General features: G+C 46.2%; 1 protein-coding gene and 1 long non-coding RNA gene across 10 annotated transcripts in view; one reads left to right on the top strand and one right to left on the bottom strand.

Moving 5' to 3' along the window:
• The window catches only part of TRIO (trio Rho guanine nucleotide exchange factor), a 322,427-nt gene that overhangs the window by 122,157 nt on the left and 176,287 nt on the right, over nucleotides 1-23,983 (top strand). For all 8 annotated transcript variants that reach the window (XM_019646200.1, XM_019646201.1, XM_019646198.1 and 5 more), the window contains exons 5-8: nucleotides 265-777; nucleotides 2,318-2,440; nucleotides 6,865-7,056; nucleotides 14,104-14,235. In XM_019646200.1, coding sequence (XP_019501745.1) covers nucleotides 265-777; nucleotides 2,318-2,440; nucleotides 6,865-7,056; nucleotides 14,104-14,235 — 960 coding nt within the window. The remainder of the gene's footprint in view (nucleotides 1-264; nucleotides 778-2,317; nucleotides 2,441-6,864; nucleotides 7,057-14,103; nucleotides 14,236-23,983) is intronic.
• On the bottom strand, nucleotides 14,239-22,209 carry LOC109384673 (uncharacterized). 2 transcript variants are annotated; one of them, XR_002124455.1, is made up of 4 exons: nucleotides 21,910-22,209; nucleotides 20,423-20,611; nucleotides 19,252-19,352; nucleotides 14,239-14,326 (listed from the first exon to the last, which is right to left on the bottom strand). It is a non-coding gene; the product is annotated as an uncharacterized LOC109384673 (long non-coding RNA). The 2 variants fall into 2 exon arrangements; XR_002124456.1 differs by lacking the exon at nucleotides 14,239-14,326 and adding an exon at nucleotides 15,745-15,858.

Here is a 23,983-nt window from a genome sequence, read left to right as displayed (position 1 = left end):
ATCCATATGATTCTATAACTTCAGCTATTTCCCCTAACACATACGCTTATGTGTTGCTCTAGTGGATTTCTTTTTCGCTGATGATACTGGCGATGCTTCTTTCACTTACATTTATTTGTATGGGGCCAGAACAAGGTATGTTACGTTTTCTATAAATAGGTTACTTGCTTTAAGTTTGAAAATCTGTAAGTGTTGCAAATTGCATTATGATACGGCCATATGAAGTTGGTTCATCTTCTCACACACATTTTTTTTCTCCTCAAGACAAATATGGTCTCTTTAGAAGGCCTTACCAAAGTAGTTGATCCTTCTCAGCTAACTCCCGAGTTTGATGGCTGCTTGGAGTACAACCACGAAGAATGGATTGAAATCAGAGTTGCTTTTGAAGATTACATCAGCAATGCAACCCACATGCTCTCTCGGCTGGAGGAACTCCAGGACATCCTCGCTAAGAAGGAGCTGCCTCAGGATTTGGAGGGGGCTCGGAACATGATCGAGGAACACTCCCAGCTGAAGAAGAAGGTGATTAAGGCCCCCATAGAGGACTTGGATTTAGAGGGACAGAAGCTGCTCCAGAGGATTCAGAGCAGTGACAGCTTTCCCAAAAAGAACTCGGGGTCAGGCAATGCGGACCTGCAGAGCCTCCTACCCAAGGTGTCCGCCATGTTGGACCGGCTGCACTCAACGCGGCAACATCTGCATCAGATGTGGCACGTGAGGAAACTGAAGCTGGACCAGTGCTTTCAGCTGAGGCTGTTTGAGCAGGATGCTGAGAAGGTAAGCGCTGGAAGGGGGGTGTTAAATGACCCATAGAGGGGAGCTTCCTGGCTCATTGGGTCTCAGCAGCCAGGGCTGGTTTGTTTGCTCAGGAAAAAGGGCAGAGAGAAAGGGCTGAGGAAGGGCGAGCTACTCTCCCAGCATCGAGCAGAGACTAGCAAGTGTCAGCTCAGGGGACCCCCCTACAGCTGCTCTCCAGTGTTTCCCATCGTGTAATGCAGTGCCGTTGTAGAAACTGTTGAGTTATTCATTACTGGCCGTTTGGTTTAGAATGCCTGTAAGATAAAAGAGAATGATATCTTCTGCTTTAAGAGTGAAAGTTTTATAGGATTATATTATTGAAAGCAGTAATTATGTGTGCATGTCTTGCCACTAACAGCTCTTAACCAGTGACAGAACACCATTCAGGGCTATCGTTGTGTGTGTTTTAAAAATAAAAGGTGAATAATGTGTGAAAAAGTAATAGCTTCCGGGGAATACAGGCAACAATTACTTAATGGTCTCAGGTTTTATTCTTGTACTGCAGATGAACCAGTCAAAGGGAATTCTTGCCAGTTACTGGCTAACTCAGTCTTATAGCAGTGCGAAAACAGGAAGGTGTAAACTGGGGACATGGGGGAATTGATGGCTCTTAATTTGAGCTCACTGAATGTTTTTCAGGGGCAGGAGAATATTTTCTAAAGTAAAAAAAAAACAACTACATTAGAAACCTTTGCTATAAAAGAACCTTTCAAAAGATGATACTCCAGTACTGTTATTTGGTAAGCTTTTAACATATCTGTCAGCGTGCTTACGTTTTACGTAGTGCCTCATCAAAGGCACTAGAAAATCTTCCCTTCAGTTACTAGAAAAGCAGGTGACTGTCCCTGGGATTCTGGTTCACGTCCCAAATACAATGCTAACTGATAGTCATTTCTTTTTCCTTAAATGCTGTTCTTGTGAACAGTGTAATTGACATTCATTTCCAAGTAGCATCTCTATTGAACCTTAAGGGAGATGTCACTATTAATTTTTTCCCCCAATTCTTTTTATTTTTACAGTAAATTTGATTATTTGCCTTTGCCCAGGTTTCTTTTTTACTTCTCGCATTAAAGAACATAATCTCTCAGTCTTTGGAATTGCTGTCAGTAACCTGAGGGCACAGTACAACCCACCCAGGGACCATCAGTCCCTGATTTCACGTCACAGGCCTTTAACTGAAGAGCTGTGTGGCCAGTTATGCTGTTCAGTATAGCAGGGAGGCTGGGCTGAGAGGCAAAAGCTTGCAGTTCTTAATTAGCCTGGGGATTGGAATACCTCCTTTTATTTATCTGTTCCTTAATTCCTCATCTGTCAAAGGAACATGTTAGATGTGTTTTTCCTGCAGATTTGCAAGTTCAGAACTGCTGACTTCAGAGAAGCCAAGCGCCTTCTGGGCCCTGATGCCGGACAGGTTGTCAGAGGCAGGACGTTGTGCTTTCTGAGTTGGACCCTGTTCCTGGGCCCAGTCATTTCTCTTTCTGGAGTGATTGATGCCAGGTTGTGTTTTTCATTCTGATAGATGTTTGACTGGATCACACACAACAAGGGCCTGTTTCTGAACAGCTACACGGAGATTGGGACCAGCCACCCTCATGCGATGGAACTTCAGACACAGCACAACCACTTTGCTATGAACTGTATGGTAAGAGATTGTAGGAGCAGACGCACCCTGTAGTGGAGGTGTTTCAGCAAACAGGAGGCCTGTACCCCATCAATCGCAGCTCACTGCCGGAGGCCATGTGGGGCCCTCAGAGCTCCTGATTTGATGGCAGCAGCTGACCTCCAAGTGTGGGAAGTTCTCATTGGTGGCAGGGTCTTGGTAGCTTGTCTTAAGTTTTCAACAAATAAAAATGAAAACAAGCAAACAAACAAATTAGTGAAATTTGAACCAGTTATGTGGCCAGTTCAACATGTATGATTTTGACGCCCGCTCCTGTGCGCTATTTCTTAGGAGCCTGCAGGGGCTCCTGGAAAGCTTCTCAGAGGCCCATCAAGTCCCCTGAATAGACTCACTGTCACTGTGCTGGTTGCCCTTGAAGACGAAGAAATTAGCCAGCCTGGTGTTTACCCCAAGGGCACACCCCAGCTCTCCTGAAACATGAGATTTCCTTCCAAGTCTAGCTGAAGGACTGGGGTACAGACAGCAGCCATGCCTGGAATCCCCTGGCTCTCTGAGTTTGTTGAACTTGACATTGTTGGCCCATTGGGACCAGATAGGGGTTACCATAGGACTGCATCACAAAAGAGAGAGAGAGAGAGAGAGAAAGGGAGGGAGGGAGGGAATTTCAAATAATACTTTTGTTACATTTTTGCAGTTAATATAACTAAAAATGATGTTCTACAGGATATATAATTTCTGTAGATAAGTAAGCTTCTAGAAATTTTCCCTTCAGGAACAAGGAGTTTTGCTTTGGACTTTGACCAGCCTCGTGAGCATTGACCACCCCTAGGCCTTGTAACAGTTGTTACAGAGCATCCATGCGGTATGGAGACGGGGTCTTGGTTTAAATTAATTCAGTAAGATGCTATTTAACTAAATTTTGGTCAACTAAGTGCTCCAACTTAGGTAGTTTCAAAGATAAGTCTGGGCAGTAAAATTTTTGTAACAGATGCCATCAAAATGTTTGATATCTATTCTAGTGTTTGAGGAAGAGAATTTTGGTGTAAACCTCCAAAGCTGGTCACAGATAAGGAGAGCCGAAAAGTTTGTCTTTGGGGGAGCTTCTTAGAAGAATTTCTTCCTAAAAATTCAGATCAATTTTTCTAAATATTCTGAAACTTCAACTAACAGTGAAAGGCACGTTTAGTCCACTCACCCACATACTATAAAAACTAGAAATAGGGGGCCGGCCGAGTGGCTCAGTTGGTTAAGATCTTGCTCAAGAGTGCGAGCTCTGAGCAACAGGGTCGTCGGTTCGATTCCCACATGGGCCAGTGAGCTGCGCCTGAGCTGAGCTGCTGCTGAGCTGCCAACAGGTGGCAGGATGGCTCAGCTGGTGAGAGCACATGCTCCTAACAACAAGGTGGCCTGTTCGAGACGGTGGGCTATGCCCACCCGCAACTCAAGACTGAACTTGGCACCTTGAGCTGAGCTGCTTGCCTGGGTGGCTCAGGGGATAGAGTGCGCGCTCTTGACAACAGGGCTGCCAGTTCGACTCCCGCATGGGATGGTGGCTGCGCCCACCTGCAACTAATTGAACGCAGCACGTTGAGCTGAGCGATGCGACTGGACTTGGAGTGAGCTTCTGCGCCCTCCACAGCTAAGATTGAAGGTCAACAACATGTCTGTTCCCCTTCACCAATTCCTCAACACTGTTCCCCTCCCCCAATTTCCCAATAAAATCTTAAAAAAAAACAAACCCAAAAACTAGAAATAGTAAAATACATTTTACAAAAATGAGAAATGAAAATATACCTCTTTCCTGCAGCAGCATTTTAGTGGCAGATTTAGGAATGAGCAGAACAGGGAGCTGGTTATGGACACAAAGGGTTTCAGTTCTGACTCGCATTTGCCGTATGGCCTCGGGCGGGCTGCTGGACTCTGAGCCTCAGTCCCCTAACCTGCAAACTGCGGATAATAGCTACCTCATGTGGTATCACAGTATTTTATTGTTTGTTTGTATGTGAAACACAAGCATAGTGCTGAACACATAATAAGTACTTGATAAATGGTAATTACTGTTATCAATTTAATTAAAAATACTTCTAAAGAAACTCTTAAAATAGGAGCGCTTTTCTTGTTAAGATTAAATATATTTTCTAACTTTCTACAATACACTCCTATTACTTTTCTAAGTTAAAATGTTAATTACAAAGGCATGTGGTAGCCCTGTGCCAAGCTGGGTGACCGGCTGCTGGGAGCCCTTTCCCGGTCTAACCTCCCCTTGTGCCCTACGCCTCCAGGACCTTAGCCTCCGTCTAAGACATTTATTTAAGCAGAATAAGGGCCTGTTAACCTTCAGCCCTTCCTGTGCCATCTATGTTTTCAAATACTTTTTAACAAAGAAGATGGAAATACTAAATATCAATATGCAAAGTTGACAAAGCATATTAAAGCTTAATAAGGGATACCAACAATTATGCTCATCCCACTATCACAGGTATTTTAGAAGTGATGCTGAGAAGAATCTAGGTGTAGGTACTTTTTTCTTTTTTTTTTAAGCTAAGCCATCCTGCCACCTGTTGGCAGCTCAGCTTGGGCCAGGAATCAAACCGGCGACCCTGTTGCTCAGAGCTCGCACTCTTGAGCAAGCTTAACCAACTGAGCCACTCAGCTGGTCTAGATTAGGTACTTTTAATGTAGGGAATTGTCCTTGCCATGTTTGAGTCCAGGTTGTTTATTTGGGCTGCCATGTGCCACCCTGTCCTTAATCTGCCCAGGAGTGATGGAGATGTGGAAAAGGTATCATGCATAGACCAGTGCTCTGCAGTCTGTAACCACAGTTGGCTGAAGGACATAAAAGTAATGCAGGAAACTGGAATGGAATCAGGCAATGCATACCCTCAGCGGGTCCTGCCATAGAGCCATCAGACAGTTCTTCTCTGGATTCTAACAGGGTATATGCTTATACTGTTCCTAACAGACCTTGTGGGCTGATTCTCCTTTAAGGCTACAGAGAAAGCAGAAATTAGTGAATATAGTCAGTCACCTGTCACTAGAGAAAGAGCATGCATAGAAGGGGAGGCGTTTCTTGTGACTCAAAGGGTGCCAGCTAGAGTGTTAATGCCACACGAGCCAGTGAGGCCAATTCCCACTGATCGTGGCCTTGAGGGACTATCTCAGCCTCACGAAGTGCCTTGTTCCCTCCCACTCTAGACACTTGGGCATCTGGTAGCTGATTGGAGTCTGCAGATGCAGCCCAGAAAAGTAACTCAGAGGCTGGAGTCTGTGGCTCTGTGATTCCAAGTCTAGGTGACTCCACCTAATTCAGGTGTGCGTCAGAAATGGAGGAAAAGATGAGTTAGAGAAGGTACAGGAATGAATGGACAGGTGCACTCTCTAGGACGCTTACTTGGGAGGGCTGCAGGTGAGGTGGCACCGAGGAGGTTCCTGCAGGGGTCCAGATGCCAGGCAGTGGGAGACTGGCCCTGAGGACCCCTGTGGGAAGGCAGGGAAGGGAGGAGAAAGGTAGAGGAGTTTGGGCAGGCTGGGTAATTAGGTTAGAGGCAAGATGGGGAGCTGTGTCTGATTCTGGGGGACCCGTGGAGAGAAGCAGCAGTGTGATGCGTCACAACATCATGAATACATGAAGAGCAGCAGCAGCCTGCGCTTTGTCAAAGGGGTGGGTCCCCAGCCCTGCCTTGGCTGTGACATGACCCTCAAAGAAGATGGACGGTGGAGAGGGAAACACCTCAACAAGAACTTGTTTTGAGAAAAGAAAAGAAGAAAAGGATGGCTGTTTCAAGCCGTGCTCCCTTGTTTTCACAGTAAACTGGTGGACCTGAAGATGGCAATTTCCATAGAGTAGAGCAGCTTCATTTAAAACATGAACACAGCGTTTTTCTGTCTCCCACTTCACCTTCCCTGGAGAAACTGGATCCATTGACAGAAGACTTTGCAGTTGGCACCAGGAAGATGATTGGGTGTGTGTAGAGAGAAGAGCTGGTTTTCACGCAAATAGCCCTGGGTCGCTAAGTGCAGATGTAGTGGTTTCTGGGTTCTGGTTAGAAGCCGAAATGCTGGGTTCCTGCAGTTCTGGGTGACTGCTTGTCACCAGGCTTGCCATCTGGACCTTTTCGGGATTGAAAGCCAAGAAATGAGCAATAGTGTATCCGTGTGCACACACTTGTGCGCTTGGTTGCTTTGGGCCTCACAGTAAGCCTTTCAGCTAGTTGATTGGTAATTTTGCAGCCCTAAAAATCGAAATGGAAGCCAATATTTAGAGTTCATGGACATCCAGGTATCAGATATGTGTACTATTGATATTATATACCAGGTGCCTCTACTGTTAAAAATACGGTAACTTTTCAGTGAACAGGCTGTCGTTAGAAAGTGCTGGTCGCAGCTTCTTCAAGAAGCCTCCTGTTTGCCCCGTCCTAACCAGCCCTCTCTCTGCCCTTTCTCAGAACGTGTATGTCAACATAAACCGCATCATGTCGGTGGCCAGCCGCCTGGTGGAGTCCGGCCACTACGCCTCTCAGCAGATCAAGCAGATTGCCAGTCAGCTGGAGCAGGAGTGGAAGGCGTTCGCCGCCGCCCTGGACGAGCGCAGCACCCTGCTGGACATGTCCTCCGTGTTCCACCAGAAAGCGGAGAAGGTCAGTGCCTGGGGCCCCCAGCCCGCGAGCTGGTGACCACAGCGCTGGCTCCTCGGTCCCCCCATCCCTGCGGCCGGATCCGCGAGGACTTCAGTGTGGCATGTACTGAGCCCTCAAGCCCGCCGGCTGCCAGCTGTAACTCCAGCTCCCTTAACCCCTGCTGTGCAGCCTTAGGCAAGGGATCTTAGTTTTCTCTTTTGTGAAGTGGAACTAAAAGCAGCCACTTGAGAGGGGTGTTCTGGCATGTAAACGGGGTAATTCGTATCAGGTGCCCTGCACAGTGCCTGGTATACAGTGAGTATAATAAGTGGCAGCCACTGTTCCTTTTCCTCCCTCCCCCCGCTGGTTACCATCACTAATCAGGATGCATTGGCAGTAGGTAACAGAATGCCTGACAATCAGGTTTAAACATTGGGCTTGGCTGGTATAGGGACCTCTGGTGGGACCATGGTGTCAGCGCTGGGGCCTGCCCAGCCTTCCCCTCACAGTCACAGGACAACGTGCCACGGCCCCCAGCACCAGCCCCTCCGCCGTGGTGTCCGGCGTGTGCAGGGCTGGCGGTGAGGGTCTCCCCTGTCACTTCATCAGGGAAGCAGTGCTGTCAGAAGGCCCCTCCACCCCGGTACTTCCCCTCCATTCCCGCCGCCTGGGGGGGGGTGCACGCCCACCTGGCTGCAGGGCAGGGTGGCGGGGGTGCATCCAGCTTCATAGCCCCCAGCAGTGGGCAGGCTCTGCCCATTTGGGCTGGGGTGGGAGAGTGACTTTGGGATAGGCAGCTCTCAGTGTCTTCCACAATTATTGAATGGTTTGTATGGACTCTGACCTCACATTGGGTTCACTAGCTGATGTGCTGTTTAGAACACCTTATTTAGGAGGTAACATGTAATGTATGCCTGTGGCACTCCCGACACCCCCACAAGCCTCCCCTCATACAGTCTCACTTAAACAAATGTGCTCTGAAAGTAGCAACAGAAAGCGATCTGACTGGGCGTCCGGTGGGGAAAGTACGCTGGCTGGTGAAACAGCTTTCCCGGATGTGGACCAAGCGCATAGGAGCCTGTGGTCTCGGGAAGACATTTGGCAGAGGCCAGTGCCTGCCTTATTTTAAAGAAGATAGGCTGATACAGCTTTTTCAGGGATAATTTTGTGGGGAAAACTATATTCATAGGGATTTGCACAGACTCTTCTAAGAAAGAAATAGTATTTCGTCAACCTAGAAACAGTCTCTTAAGGAGCGAAATCCATAAAGGTGAGACAGAGGCCCCAGCTTGCCTGGGATTTTGGCAAGGCAGCTGGAATGTTGCACAAGACTAATTAGTAGTGATTTCAGTGCTGGAAACCTTTAAAGTGTGAGTGGAACATAGGGAGGAACATAGGCCTCATGTGAAAGCTGTGAGTGGTGACTTTCAGCCGTCAGCAGTAAGGTTCTGCTCACCAACCTCATGCACTTAACTAGTTTTATGATAAAGGACAAATGAAAGCCTTTCCCCCATGAAAACAGTTCTTTTAAAGTATCAGGACCCCCGCTTCAGGATAAAATGGCACCGTCTACGGGACCCTGTGTCCTGTCATCATGCAGGGAAGTGATGTGTCACTGACTGGACATTGCTGTGGGTGGGGCGATGAGCTCTGTGCTCCCCCCACCTGGGTCAGCTGGAACGGTAGCATAGCAAGGGGTGCGGCACCCCCTGGCACTGGGGTGGGGGTGCAAAGTGGTAGTGGGCCCCCAGGAAGGATGGGAATAAAGCTGAAACAGGACAAGCTGCTTGGCTGACTGGCAGATCGTCTGCAGCATAAGAACACAGGGAAAATATCTTCCATAAACATGGCAGGATTCAGAACTGTAAATAAACCCAGCAGAGTAACTGCTGCTCTGACCTGCCTGAAAATAATCTAGAAAGGCGGGTGCCGTGGGGCATTTTCCTCTGCAGTGTTTCATTATCAAAAATTTCAAACTGGCAGCAAAGTTGAAAGAGCCTGGGGTGTTTTTATTTGGATAAAATGAATGGCAGCGAGTTAGGGATTTGAAGGCAACTAAACTCGGTGGATAAACTCGGTGAACAGAATTTATTGGTATCCTGCATAAATTATAGCAATGTGCAAGGTCTCCATGCAGATCAAGTGGTCAGAGAAGAAGCAAATCCTGGCTTAGGGACAGTGGTGTGGTGTGGAAGGGGGCTGGCATCTCTGATGGATCTTGACTGGGGCACTGAGCCTGCCTGGGCAACTGAAACGTGCCCACCGGACATGAGGATGTCTTCGGGCAGTGTTTCCTTACCCTCAAGTAAAAACGCATTGTGTTTCTTCTCCCTCACTGAATAAAAGTAAGATTCTTGAAATTCTGATACATAGTTTTCCTCTTCCCAGGAGCGCAGCCACAGGACTAGATCAACTTTGTTCCCTCTTTATAAATGATTTGCCTTCCAGTTATGCTTAAGCTGTTTTCATAACCTCAGCAGAGAAAGGACCATAAACTTGGACGTCATAGATTACATCTCCATCATAGCCATGCAGAATTCTCATTATTTAAATCTGATTATGGAAACATATGGCTCAAATATGTGATCCTGTGGTGAAGGGTCTTACCGAGGGGAGCAGCCTCCCTGTGAGAACCACACCCCCAGCCTGGGAGACGTGTGTGCTGAGTGCCCAGCCTCACTCCTCTCTCTCTCTGGGTGTTCTCGTTTGGTGTTTGCTTGTGGTTTCATAAGCAAATCTTGAGGTTGAAACTAGATGAGCATGAAATTTGGTAGGTGTTACGCTTTCCAAAGATGTTTCAGCCATTCGTTCTCTCTCACGTCCTCGTCCCTAGTGAAGGCAGTGCAGGATCCGAGACCCAGTTTGCAAGTATGGAGACCACCCTGTCAGCACATTTACCAGTAGACGGTGTTGAGGGGCTCCAGCCTTCTCTTTATTTGGTCACGTGGTATGTCCACTGCACAGCCCCTGTGGATCAACAAGCTTCCATAGCAACTGTTATTAGAATTACCTTTTATAACACAAAGAATTAAAGTGACCTGATTGTTCTCTACCTTAAAATCTCCATTTTTTAACTATTAAAAAAAAAACGATTGAGAGCTACACTGTCCAGTGTGGCAGTCAGTCACCACATGTGGCTCTTGAAGTTCCTTCAAATTAAAGAAAATGTATTAATAAAATCATTTAAAACTAGAATTAAATTAAAATTTGCATCCTTAGTCACAGTATCCACATTTCAGATGCTCAGTAGGACATGGGGCTAGTGGCTGCTGTGTTAAACCTCGCTGCAGGAAGTCTGTTGGTGCTGACAGAGGTACGCCTTCAGAGCGGAACACACACCTGGTCACCTGATTTTATCCACGATGTTAAGGGTCTCTGATTTGATAATAGCTAAAAAGTAAAGTAACAACCAGTATTTGTGTTAATTCTTTAAAATTTACAAAGCTCCTTAACATGAAACCTCATTTCATCTTTAAATCTGCGAAGTAAGTGGGGCTGGTGGCATATTCTGTTTGGGGAGTGATTTGCCCATTTCCCAAAGCTGGGACTTTTGTTGACATCTATGAAAGTCTTTTATTCCTGACATAATAAATTGAACCTGTCTTCTAGGTTACTCTGCTGGAGCTGTCAGAGCTGGGCTCCCAGTGGAAAATGCTTCATCTATGTTGTGATGTCTCTGGGCTCAGATGGGAGCCCATCTCCCTCAGAGGCACCCGGAGAGCGAGTGTGCTGGTTAAGACTCAGGGAGGAGAAATGATGAAATAAAAAGTAAGGTAGTATTTTCTAGAAATGAAAACAGACAACGAGGAAATTCGAAATAAGAAAGAAAAGAGTCCTCAAGTTTGAAGTCATATATACACTTCACACGTGTATATAAAATATAGCCAGTCTCAATTTTTCCAAAGAGGAGAAAAGTCCCCTGGATACGTATTTTAAAAGTTTACATTCTAGGAAGTTTCTGCCCCTTTGTTTCCAAAACCAGGCTAACCATCTGTGCTCACCTCACTCCATCACCAGGTGGTGGGAGTGAGATGCCCTCGCTGTGAGACTCCCAGCTCTGGGTGGTGGGGGCAGAATAGCCCAGAGAGCCAATCTGCTTCCAAATCAGAAGCCCCGGTCTCAGCAGATAGATATTAGTGGAATAAATAAATCTGCGAATTAATGAAAATAAATCTAGTTAATGATTCCGGCTCACCGTTTAAAGCTTATGTATTAATTGCTCTTTCCTCATCTGCTTGCCTCAGTTTTGCAAACCGGCTGACCCAGACTCCTTTCACCGTATACTCAGCCGACTTCTCAGCAGTCACCATTGTGCTAAGCACAGAACCCCTAATTCTGAAGCGGCTCCTCTCTTGCACTCTCCTGTCTTCACCCTCGGTCTGGCCAGATGCGGTGTGTTCACATGTTGTGGTCTTCTGAGTATTGAAAGCATTGGACACTAAACTGGCTGCTCTGACCTCGCTCGAGTACAGCAGCCTCCTTCTGTCATCGTTTAGGACGTGTCAGGCTGCGTGCCAGGCAGATTTCCCCAGTGCTGCCACCTCAACTGTATTTTACAAGATGGTGTGTGTGGGGTGGAATGTAGCAGAGGGCTCGGAGATTTTAAAGAACATACCAGTGCCCCTCCCCCGTAGGCATAATGCACATATCATGCATACTAAAAGTTTTTAAGAGGTTCTGTCTATAAGTACCTGCTGGACGTGGACCCTGGACTTGACTCCAGGCTGCCTTCTCTTTGTGGAAGACCTGTTAATACCCTCCTCCTCAGCTCTCTGGATCGGGCACTGGGTCCTGATCCTCTGGGTGTTCAGCCCTTCAGAAAGCTTTTGGGACCTAGGGCTCACCCTCTGCAACCTGGGGCTGCCATCTCATGAATTGAAGACAAAAATTATGCAAAAGTTCCTGTCAAAAGTTTCCATCACTGGGTATTTTAACCAGTGAATTTAGATGTGCAGAACCCTCCTTCCATGAGATTTCCATGTGGCAAGCATCCTTCCCCAGGTGTTAGAACCCGGCTGCACGCTGTCAGGTGAGTATAATCAGTACTCTCTCAGGATAGTTAAGACATTACAAGTAAGCTATTTACCACAGGCACATATAAAACTTCTGGAATGTTTTTCTTTCCTGGTTGCTTCAGAAACTGGAGTTGAATATATTTTAATAGTCCTTTTGATACAGCGAGTGACATACTAGTCTCACTTGTGGTTATGTGAAGTATTATATAACAAAAGCTTTTCTTTACCATGTGACAGCAGAAGCGTTTTAACCTCTCTTCAGACTGTGTTGTAACTCCATTAGGGGCGTTTCGGAGCAGCCAGTGTGCAGGAGCAGGGATTCGCTCACTTGACCCGATGCTTTATTAATGGTGATGGTTAACCTCAGTCAGTTCATCTTTGAAAGAGGTTTACAGCAACTTAATAATTGGTGTTCCATGCAGTAATGGAAGAGGAGAGCATGAGATAGAGATCAAGAATACTTAGACTGTACCTCAGAAATACTTAGAAATATGCCTAATAGTCATACAAGCATATGCGGAGGAGGAGAGGGGGAGAGTAATTGTGACCACTTCTGTTGCCTTGATGATGTTAGGAAGACTCCATGCCAGGGGCTAAGGAGGAGGTCCCCTGTGCATGCGCCCATCCATACAGTCAAGTTGGAAGTCATCAGAAACAGCATGCTATCAGACGACACTTAATGACATATGAATTGGTTTCAGGTGCTAAGATTTGCATCCAGATATTTTTCTAAGCCAATACATTAATAATAAAGGGATTTCCATAAACAGTTCTTACTTGGGTGACTGTATATTTTAAGTTCCTAAAAATGTGATGTAGTATGTCAACTATAATTATATATACATATAGTCTCGGGACATGGAGTAGAGAGCGGGAACGGATTCAATGGAATTGTAATAGATAAGCATGATATCGGGGGTGGGAGGGCAATACATGGGGGAGGGGGATTGTTACTTTGTGAGGTTGAAAATGGTAACTATTGCATTGTTCTGTACACCTGAAACTAACAATAAAAAAAAAAAAAGTTCCTAAAAATGTGATAAGTACCTGGGAGGTTATCATCATACATATTTTAGGAGAATCAGCAGTTCCCGGTGTGTCAGGTCAGTCACCCCAGTTTAAGCAGTCACCTTCTGTGTTCCCTGGTGAGTAGAAAAAAACGGAAAACAGGAGTGAAAGAGGTGAAACCCGGGAAACATGTCTGTTTGGCCTAATTGAATTAGCGTCTTTAATCAGGCCTTCTGCTTGGCTTTGACACCAATATGATGGATGCTGATAGCGTCTCCCTAGGAAATTTGGCAGAGTGGTTTCTCAGCTGGAGGTGGGGAGTGGGGTAGGGGGACTGGCAGTGGAGAACTCTGAGGAGAGATTCGGATGCAACACCCTTCTTGTTTCCGTGTAAAGTGGGCGAGACCTGAGTGACTCGGCTGCCTCCTCAGCCTTCTCTAAGATTGGGGGACGGGGGACAGCTGAGGCTTTTAGGCGGCTTTGGCCTGGTCTTCTTTTACTCCTGTGTGCATTTGCTTTTGAAAAGTAGAAAAATGGGCCCTTTGTTCTTCCTGTTACGTGAATGATTTCAGCTATAGAACCATTTACATTTTAAAGCCAGGAAAGCGGAGAGGCTGGACTACAGCCCCAGGAGAAGCTGCACCTTGCTAGCCTGAGCCTGAGGCTGAGGCCCAGGGGCTGGAGGACAGGCCTCTGGGCGCTGCATGGCCTCCGGAGCAGTTGGCAGCAGGCATTCTAACGTGGGATGGGAGCATTAACCAGGATGCCCCAACCAGATAACGCAGAGTCGCTCCAGGTGCGCTCCCAGCCGTGGTCCAAATGAGGGGTTCTGGACCCAGCCCCAGTTCTGCCGGAACCCAAACTCAGGGGTGGAGTCCAGGAATCAAGTGAGAGACTCGCGGTGAAGCCACCTGAGGGAGATACCACCATGCTATGACCTTAGACTCTCTCCACTACCCTTATTTCAAAAGCACATTAAGAAGCAGCCACTTCTCACTGTAAATTGCCACCAATGGATGTAATCTTCTCTTTCTATCCTTCCAAGTATATGAGCAACGTGGACTCGTGGTGTAAAGCCTGTGGCGAGGTGGACCTTCCCTCCGAGCTGCAGGACCTGGAGGACGCCATCCATCATCACCAGGGGGTTTATGAGCACGTCACCCTGGCTTACTCGGAGGTAGGTCGCTGTCACCTCCGCTCCGCCACAGGGCACCGGCACTTCTGTGTCACAGCGCAGAATGCTGAGAAACTTCGAAGCTTTGGCTAGCCTAGAAAAAAAGTGTGGTTTTTTAGTTAAACTGCAGTTTTATTGGAACTCTTGACCCCAAGTAGGGGATGAAAGACAGTAAGTAAAACAGGATGGTGGGCAGTGAGCAACGCTTCACGGCCCGATGACATTTGTGGATTTCCGTCATTAGAGTGCTTGTATTTTCATCTGAAAGAAATGAAATTCCAGTCTTTTGTCTACCTGTATTTAGGAAATACGTGTGTGTGTGTGGTGTTCGGTCTAGTGAAACTGTTTAATCTTCCTGAATGAAACTTTCTAGAAAAGAGGCCAACCTCCTGCAGCCTCGTATTCTGGATTGCAAAGCACACACTGTTTTTTCAAGTATGTAAACCGACTTGCTGTTTTAGAAATCTCAGTGTTGTGTTTTCTTTATCATCTTAGGGTAATTTTGCTTATTTTACTTATCCCTGTTTCATGTTCTAGCACCTTCTTCTGTGCCAGGCTGTGTGATAAGGACTTTATATAACCACATATGTAATGCTCACAGCTCTGGGGCATGTACTGTTATTATTAACCCACTATTACAAACGAGGAAACTCAGGCACAGTGATTAAGTGACTTGTGCCCGGTCAAGGGCTGTAGGAGGTGGAGCAGGGTCATGAACCCAGGCAGGCCGGTTCGTGTCGTCAGCCACCACCCTGCTGCCTCCATGCCATGTCACATGCTGGGCACAGTGATGATGAGAGAGTACAGGTGGGTTGAGGCGCATCACCCGTCCACGTCTTGGACGTCTGGCCCTTCACCAGCCTGCCTTTATGGCAGGTTCAATTCCTGGGTGCGAGTGGGGCGTGCGGAGGAATGCTGTGCGGGCCTGCTCTCCACTCGGGTTTCTGCATTCTCCTGGCATCGTGAGCATCGATTTACTCGTGTAATACTGTGTATGCGAGTGTGAACGGTTACTGTGTGACTTCAGTAAGAATGTTCCCACCCGGCTAGCAGAGGGCCAAGCGCTGAGGAGATGTTTAGTGAATGTCTAAACCCAAATCTTCCTTGATTTCAACCACATCCACTTGTGAAAATTGTGGGAAGGAAATTGGCCTTTTGCTTTTTAGTCCGGCACTTCCTGCTTTACCAAGCAGCTGTCATGCTCACGTCCTTGGGCCCAGGTCTCCTGACCCTTGAGGCCCAGCGGTAAAAAAACAGACGTGTGATGCACTGTGATACATGCTTTAGAATATGGTCAGTCAAACCTCCTGCCCGTGGAAGTTGATATCTACATGCTTGTTCCTCTCTCCACGTTTTTAGCACCATTTTGTGTTGTCTATGGAATTAAAAAATAGTCAACTCTGTATCATACTTCTTAATTTTGCATCTAATGCTTGTTCGCTCATTTGATTATCTAGTTTATTAGGAACCATGCAAACAACTGATAGCCTTTTTTTGTAGTACAAAGGAAAATTGAAGAGATCTGGAATTTTTTAGTACACCATTTCATGAGGGTTTTGTGAGTTTCCAAAAGCTTTAAGTTCTGTCCCTTTAGTGTACCATCTCCGTGCATCGTCTGATTTCGACCTGTAATACAGGAAGTGAGTGACCCTGTTAGCCATGATGTAATGAGGCCCCGCTCATCTGCTTACTAGTGATCTCTTGGGAGCTGCTTTTCCATTGCAGTGGTAGGTTCCAGACCACTGTGGGTTGACCAGCTCTCACACAGGAGATTGGCAGGAGCCGGGCTCCAGCCTTTGCCTGACTGGCTTACATCGGAATCAACTTGACCTGACCAGTGTCACCCTCCGGCCCCGCTGACCAGTTCAGTCTCGCTGTTGCGCTGGGCACTTCTAGCAAAGTCCAGGATTTTCTCCGTTATCACTATATTCTGTAAAAACGGGGCATCTTGACATGGGAACTTACGTTTACCTTTGGAGCAGTTTCATTCAATTTGAAATTAGTACTAATAATTAAAGGCAATTGGAAGGCAAGTAAACAGCTTTCTAGGTTGGGGTCTTAAACCACAATTTTTAGCCTAAGAACATGTGTGCAACTTAGCTATAAACTCAAGGAGATAGTAATTTGAACCGGATGAGCAGAAAAGACTTTCATTGGAATAGACGAATTATTTTGCCTTTTAAATCATTTAAACTTTGAAATAGTTTCAGGCTACAGAAAAGTATTAGACTAGAACAAAGAATTCCCACATTCCCTTGGCCCAGATTGGCCAATTTTGAATATTTTACTACATTTGCTTCACTCTCTCCCTCTCTACCGCTCTCTCAGACATCATCACATCAGAATTGATACAACATGACCGTCCTGCCCACAGACCCATTTGTATTTCCCACTGTCTCAAATACCTCTCCTGTCTTTCTCTCTCCTGGCCCGGGACGCTGTCCAGCAGCAGAAATTACAAGAGTGACACGTCTGCTTTGCAGTGGAACATTCTTTAGTCTTTCTCTGCCTCGTGTCTCTGACAGTCTTAGAGAATACAGGCCTTTCATTCTGTAGGGTGACCCTCAGCCTCCGGCCCATTCTCGGGCTGACTCCTCTACCCCCCAACCCCAGTGTCACAGCAGCGGCTCTGGTTGGACCCCTCCTGCAACTGGTGATGCTAACCTTGACCACTTGATGAGGTTCAGTGTCTGCAAGGTTTCTCCCTCAACATTACCATTGAGAAATTTGTGATGAGCATTTTGTGGGGAGATATACTGATGATAACACAATGTCTGTTCCTCATCAGACTTCTGTTCACGGCCTTAGCACCCGGTGGCAATTCCTGCCCGTATCAGCTGCACTAGGATGGCAGTCTGAAGATGGGCATTTATTTCTATCATTCCTTCTGTATTTCTTAGGTGGCCTTTTCTAGCACAAGGAAGAGCTTTATTTTCTCCTTCACTCATTCATTATTTCAGTATAAATCTACGAAATCTTATTATATCCAGTGGGTTATAATCCACTACTCTATTTTGATGCATAAAAATTGTACACATTTGGCCAGCGGGAGCCCCATTATGGGTTTTGATATATCCCTAGCGTCATTTGAGTATTACTTCCTAGCAGTAGAGTGAGTTTCCAGGCCTATCTTGTTCTTTCCCTGCCTCGTCCCCGAGATGAGCCGTCTCACCCAGAGGGTCTGGTTCCTTGTGCTGCCGTGTGGCATTTTGAAACTAAGACCTGGGTGCTGCGGGAGGCTTGTTTGCTTTTGGGTTTCAGTGCTTCTCGGCCCTTTGAGCAGTCAGGAAACGTGTGGCAATATGTATTCGTCCGTCTGTCCGTCCATCCATCCATCCATCCATCCATCCATCCATTCAGTCATCCGTCCATTCATACATTCATCTGTCCATCCATTCATCTGTCTGTCCATCCCCCCATCCGTCCGTCCATCCATCCATCCATCCATCCATCCATCCATCCATCCATTCATCCATTCAGTCATCCGTCCATCTGTCCACCCATCCATCCATCCATCCGTCCGTCCATCCATCCATCCATCCATCCATCCATTCAGTCATCCGTCCCATCTGTCCATCCATCCATCTGTCCATTCATCCATTCATCTGTCTATCCTTCCACAACTGCTGTTGGGTCTGTTTGTGTCTATCTCTGTTTTAATACTGCGCGTGTTCATACTGGTATTTCCATTTCTAATCCAATACTTCAGGGTTCTTTCCAGCTTTTCCCGTTCTGTTCATAAATCCCGTCTCAGGCAGCAGGAACACTGGCTTCCTTTATCCTCAGTGTATTAACTTATCTGTTTAGTGTATTTGCTCAGTCTTCTCAATCTCCCAACCTTATCTGTCCGCCTTCTCTCAGTCTCCCCCGCCCCCCGGGAAAGCCTGGCACCATTTTCTCCATGCCAGGAGGGGAGGGGGAAGAAAGATGGGAAGGGAAGTGTTTTGTAAATGACCTTTTTCTTTCCTAAATCAGTGGTTTTCTAACTTGAGTGTGCGGGTTAGAAGTGCTGCTTCTCATACTCTCCCCCCAGATATAGTGACTCTCCACTTTCAGTGGATTTCCCGTAGTGATTCGGTAACTCAGATTCAGTGACTGAGCAGATGTTCTACAGGCCACACACTGAGAGACGTTCCTACCCTATTCTAAAGGGTGTAGGTCTGCTCAGGAGACATTCACCCCCCAGAAGCGTGCTGACCCCTGTGTGGAAGCAGGTCATTCAGGAGCAGGGATTTTATAAGCAAGACTTACTCTTCCTTTTTTTTACCCACTGCCTCTCTTTCTCACTTCCACAGTTTTTTGGCTTTCAACAGTCTCTGATGGTACAAGTTTGCAGTGGGAAACCTTCCCAGCACTTTTTTCTAAGACACAAACACCCTTTTCTGTGTGTGAGACTGTCCCTTGTCGCCCTGTTTGTTTCAGCACCAGGAGCGTACCTGTGCCTCATAAACGTTCGCTTGCTTCAGCCTGCCAGGTTGGGGCTCATGCTGCTGTCAGTGATCACAGGAGAGGGAAGCAATGCAGACGCCTGGGAGAAGCTTGAGTTTTAGCTGCAGCTTGTAGAGTGGTCATTTTTAACATTTTATCTTACGGAAGCAAACTCATTAACTACTTTCTCAACAAACTGAATTCATACAAATGATTGTCATCTCAGCGTGGCCATGCCATCCTGTACACTGAGTGTGTGACTCGGGAGGCAAGACTGTGTATGGGTGTCCTGCACCTGCTGACGGTCTTGGCCGCGGCCGCTGTGGGCAGCGGTTCCTGGACGGGAAAGGTGAAGGGCCATGTTGGCTTTGGCCGGCACGGACCCCATGTGACTTCAGTTTCTCAGTTTAACAAGTATGCTGACTTACCGCACGCTTCAGCAGGACCTCATGGAAATGACTGATTCGCTGCCTGCTAAGCTGGTCGAACTACTTTTTTAAAACCTTGGATAAATGGGTGATGGTGTTATTAGTGTTATTAGCATGCGAAAAAAACAGACGGCAAAATGAGTCACGTGAATAGTACACTTACCAAAATCATGTGTCTGTGATGTGTGGGAGCTCGCCCACCTTGCTGCTGAGTAACTTCTATAAAGTGGTTGTTTCAGAGCTTCATCAGGTACCGCAGCGTTGCTGTAGGTAGGGGCGCTGGAGTCAATGTTTGGCACAGTATCCGAGCCAACTGACCGTGCAGCAGCCTCTCTCCTTCCCCCAGACTCAACTGGAGACCTTGCAAGGGCTTGAAATGTAGGATCCAAAAAGCCACGCCCACGTGGAAAGGACAGAACACGTGTGCTTTCTGCACACATCGGACTTAACTAACTGAGCTGCCCCAGCAGGCTCCTTTGGTCTTGTTTTTGGTTTTTCCTTTCTGACAGTCATGGGTTGAGGTGTCAGAGAGTCAGATGTGGTTAGATTGATATGATTTTGAGTAAGAAACCTAATAGCTGAAAGAAATAGGATGGAATTATAGAAGCTGATTTCTAAGAACTTTGCCTAGAGAAAGAACCAGCTCAGAGGCGACCCCAAAACTCTGAAGGTGAGGCTGCTGCCTTCCCTTTGCTGAGTGGCCTCCCTGCGGCATGGGAAAGTACTGCTGCCGACACAGGACCTTTCTCAAGGTCATGGGCTCGTGTTACTGGTAGGAGATACTTTTTTTTAAGATTTTACTGGGGAATTGGGGAAGGGGACCAGCCAAGTTGTTGTTCTTCAATCTTCGTTGTGGAGGGTGCCAGTCTCCATCTGGCTGCCCGTCGGCTACTCATGGCCTCTAAGCTCAAGGTGCTGTGTTCAATCTTAGTTGCGGATGGGCGCAGCCACCATCCCATGCGGGAGTCGAACGAGCAGCCTTGTTGTTTAAGAGCACACGCTTTATCCACTGAGCCATCCGGGCGGCAGCTCAGCTCAAGGTGCTAAATTCAGCCTTAGTTGCGGATGGGCATAGCCCACCATCAAACAGGCAATCTTCTTGTTACTCCAGCTGAGCCATCCTGCTACCTGTTGGCAGCTCAGTGACAGCTCAGCTCGAGTGCAGCGTCACTGGCCCATGTGGGAATTGAACCGGTGGCCCTGTTGCTCAAAGCTTGCTCTCTTAACCAACTGAGCCACTCGGCCATCTCCCTGGTAGGAGATTCTTAGTGTAGCCCTCTTATGATAGGTTTAACCTCTCAAGACTGTTTTGTCCTCAAAGACAAAGTGTTTACCTGTTTAACCAGAGTAGCAATCACAGCTACAGAGTAAGCTGAGTACTCACAAGCTGACCCTTCACGATCTCTTCTGCTTTGTTAGAGCCTTGATTTGAGAATAATTACGTGAGAGTTGGAAAGGATGGCGGTGGCGGCGAAACCATGCTCATGGAGGTCTGTGCTCCGCGGGCCGTGGCCAGCCAGGCCCTGCGAAAGAATCAAAGCAGACGATGTTGGAGTAGTTAATTTCACACAAGTTTTGAAGAAGGACCGCTGTTTCTCTATAACGGGAGGAGAACATTTTCTAGAGCTTTTAGACCTACAATACCGCTTGTGGATCTAATCGACATATAATACGACATTTTTGGTGTTCCGGTGGTGGGTTTTATAACCTTAATTAAGCGACAGTCTCCAGGTACTATTCTCTTAGCTAAGAGCAACATTGTTACTTGTGCAAGTGAAGAATGTTCCTGCTAGAGACTCTTAGCTCTGATCTGCTTAGTGGGAAATAGCGTCCAAAACCAGCAATAAGAATACATAAGAAGCCTTTGTGAGGTTTGGTGGGACGTTTTTAGGGCGGCATACAGAATCCCAGGGATAATGTTACCTGCAGTTGTGATGAAAAGTTAATATTCAAGAACCACACCGTTGGTAAAGATTTTGAATAGTTAAGTTTTCTCTTAAATATTAGGAGCAAACATACCTTGGATATGGTAAACTTTTAAACTTTAATGACTTTTTTTGCATTAGTTAGTGGTTGCATTTTCTTAACTCATTTAAGTATTCGAGCATATTAGCTCGTGTACTTATAAAGTATTAAACTTTGTAAAATGTAACTTCCCTTGCAATTTAAGTCCCCAAGGACTGTTGTCCAAGAAAAACAAAGAGCAGAACCTGAAAAAATGAGCCAATTTGATTTGTTCAAAAATTACAGAAGGTTAAGTTCTGCTCTTTGATAAAAAAGTTGATTTTCTTTTTTGCAGCTGTTGTCCCTTTGTGGGACAGGGTTTAACTGCCTAAGAGCTAGATATACATTTTTAGACAAAACATATAACTTAAGCAAATTAATTCCTCTGGTCCTATAGCTAAGAAATCCAAAACTGTATTATGCACCATAAACATACACACATACACACACACACACACACACACACACACACACACACACACACATAAAATTTCTTTTAGTACTTAAATTATATATGAATGTTTTAGTTGCTGTATACTTTTCAATCTCTTAATAATTTTCTTCTGGTTATTCTGTACCATTTAAAAATCTTTATTTCTATACAATAGAACAGTAGTCATAAAATTCTACCATATTTTTTCCCTACATAATACTACTGTACTTACAAAGACAAAGATATTTTGCTAAAAGTTACTAAAATATATATGATATCCTTTATGTGCTTTTGAATAATACTCGTTAAATTGACTAATCTATACAAGATACACTGAGACAGAATATACCTATTTCTAAAAGGTTTCTTGAAGAAACAGGATACCTGAGCACGCGTTGGAGTTGCGTGCTGTCCGGTCTTAGTGGAGGCGAGAGGTGTTTCTTTGCCCAGAATCTTTTCCTGTGTCTTCTGGTGCCACTTTCTCTAAGTGACGATACCAGCAGTGGCACCAACAGAGGCAGTGTAACCCCTGCCTAGGAATCCCAGGAAGGCAAAGCTTTGCTTACTGAGTTGTCTTCTGTTAAGGAATTGGTGTTCTCAGTCCTCAGCCGTTCCTCACCACCCCTCCACCATGAGCAAGCATGGTGTTCTAAACCCAGTAATGAGATCTGCTCTCGAACTCTGTTAAACAGTTACGAAGACACCCTAGGAAAGACAGAATCATTGGAATAGCCTTGCTCAGATTATTTATTCCTTCTCAGTAGTAGAATATTAACGACATCACGTGGATGCCTTTGGAGACTAGGTGAGACTGGGAAACCATTTGTCATCTTGTATTATTGATTTAAGTTCCAAAACAGTGGTTTAAGACAGAGGGTTGCCTCTGCCAGTGGAGAAGTCCAGGGCTGATGTGGTAGCTCTGTTAGTAAGAGGATCTCTGGATCCTTTTGTCTTTTCATTTTGCCCCTTTTAGGGGGTGTGCTGCCATCCTTAAGATCTCCTCAAGGTCGCTGATAGCTGCTGAACCCCCAGCCGTCTCCACCAAGTCCTTGGCCTCAGGGAGGAGAAAGAGGCAAGGAGGCCTGAGCGTGCCAGCCTCCTGCACAGCTCTCCTGGCAGCCCCCTTAACATCTGTTACTTCCGTACATTGTAAGCAAGGCTGGGAAATACAGTTGGATGGCTGGGGCCTTACTGTTCCTGACGGGGGGGTTTGGCTCTCCAGGAGGGGCGAGCGGACTTGGAGGAGGCCGCTGTCAGCTCCTGCTACACCTGATCCTGTATCCTTCTGACACGTGTGCACCAAGTCGTAGGCTCCGGTGTATGTTTCCGGACTGAGGCGTGTCATGAGGAGTAAAGCGTAGAGGAGGTATTTGTAAGGAATTCTTCCTAGGCTCTGTACAGGGAGAACTGTGTGAGTTGGGGCGGTGGTTCTCAGTCCTAAGAGATGCCGCACCCCCACTGGTTTACCAAAAAGTTTATGATGCCTGCTGAAATAAAACGTGTGGATAATTATTTTCACATAAAACTTACATATGTACACATATAAAGTACATATATACTTCATAGAAATCAGACAAAAGAAAGGTGATTCACAATAAAATGTGTTTCAGTCTATAAATGCCTACATTACATGCATCGTAGAAGACAAAAAATTAGATATTCAGGTGCTGGCCACACATATAAAACCACTGTGGCTGCGACAACTACAGGTGCACACTGGACCTGTGTTAGATTGGTGACTCTGACACAGAGAGTGGTGGTATTGTACTGACATTTTGAAAAAGCAGCTCTTGCCAAGTTCTAAGGAGAATCAAGTACAGTCTTCCTTTGATTCATTAACATGGTAACTGCCTTCCCAGAAAAACCAGTGTTAGAGTAGGCCTGGAAAAAACCAACTGCTCTGTGTGTTTATGTGTTAAATAGAGCCTTGCTGGGAGAATTCCAAAAAGCAGGGCACTTCTTCATTTAGAGGTAATATCCTGCCTCTCTGACCCCATCGCACCAAGTCCCTCCCCCAGATCACTCCCTTCCTGGCACTTGTATCTGCAATGGCCACTCAAGTTCAGTGATTTCAGGGGGCGCCTCCCCGCTTTAGAAAGAAGACCTACACTCTCACTGTTTTTGCTTTTACACATGCCTGACACTAACTCAGTGGTCCAGTTGGTTCTTTTGTTACCTGTTATCTTTGGTAATGTCTGCTTGTCTTGTTTCCACTTAGGTTTTGTGGTCTTGATGTACTAGATCAATTTTAATCTGTGAAGGCTGATAGCCAGCCTATAAGGAACAGTCAGCACTTGCAACAAAAATCTCAAAATCAGGTATTGGAAAAAAAAAATGTTACATTCCAGCAGGACTTAAGGTTGTAAGAGGATTAAAGGAAGAGATTAGAAAATCCCACAGGCGTCTCACTTGCCACCAGATTTTGGTTACTAGAGGCTTCCTGCCTTAGCCTCTCCCG

This window comes from Hipposideros armiger, unplaced genomic scaffold (genome assembly GCF_001890085.2).
Source record: "Hipposideros armiger isolate ML-2016 unplaced genomic scaffold, ASM189008v1 scaffold_98, whole genome shotgun sequence".
NCBI classification, from domain to species: Eukaryota; Metazoa; Chordata; class Mammalia; order Chiroptera; family Hipposideridae; genus Hipposideros; species Hipposideros armiger.
This window is presented reverse-complemented; position numbering and strand designations above follow the sequence as displayed.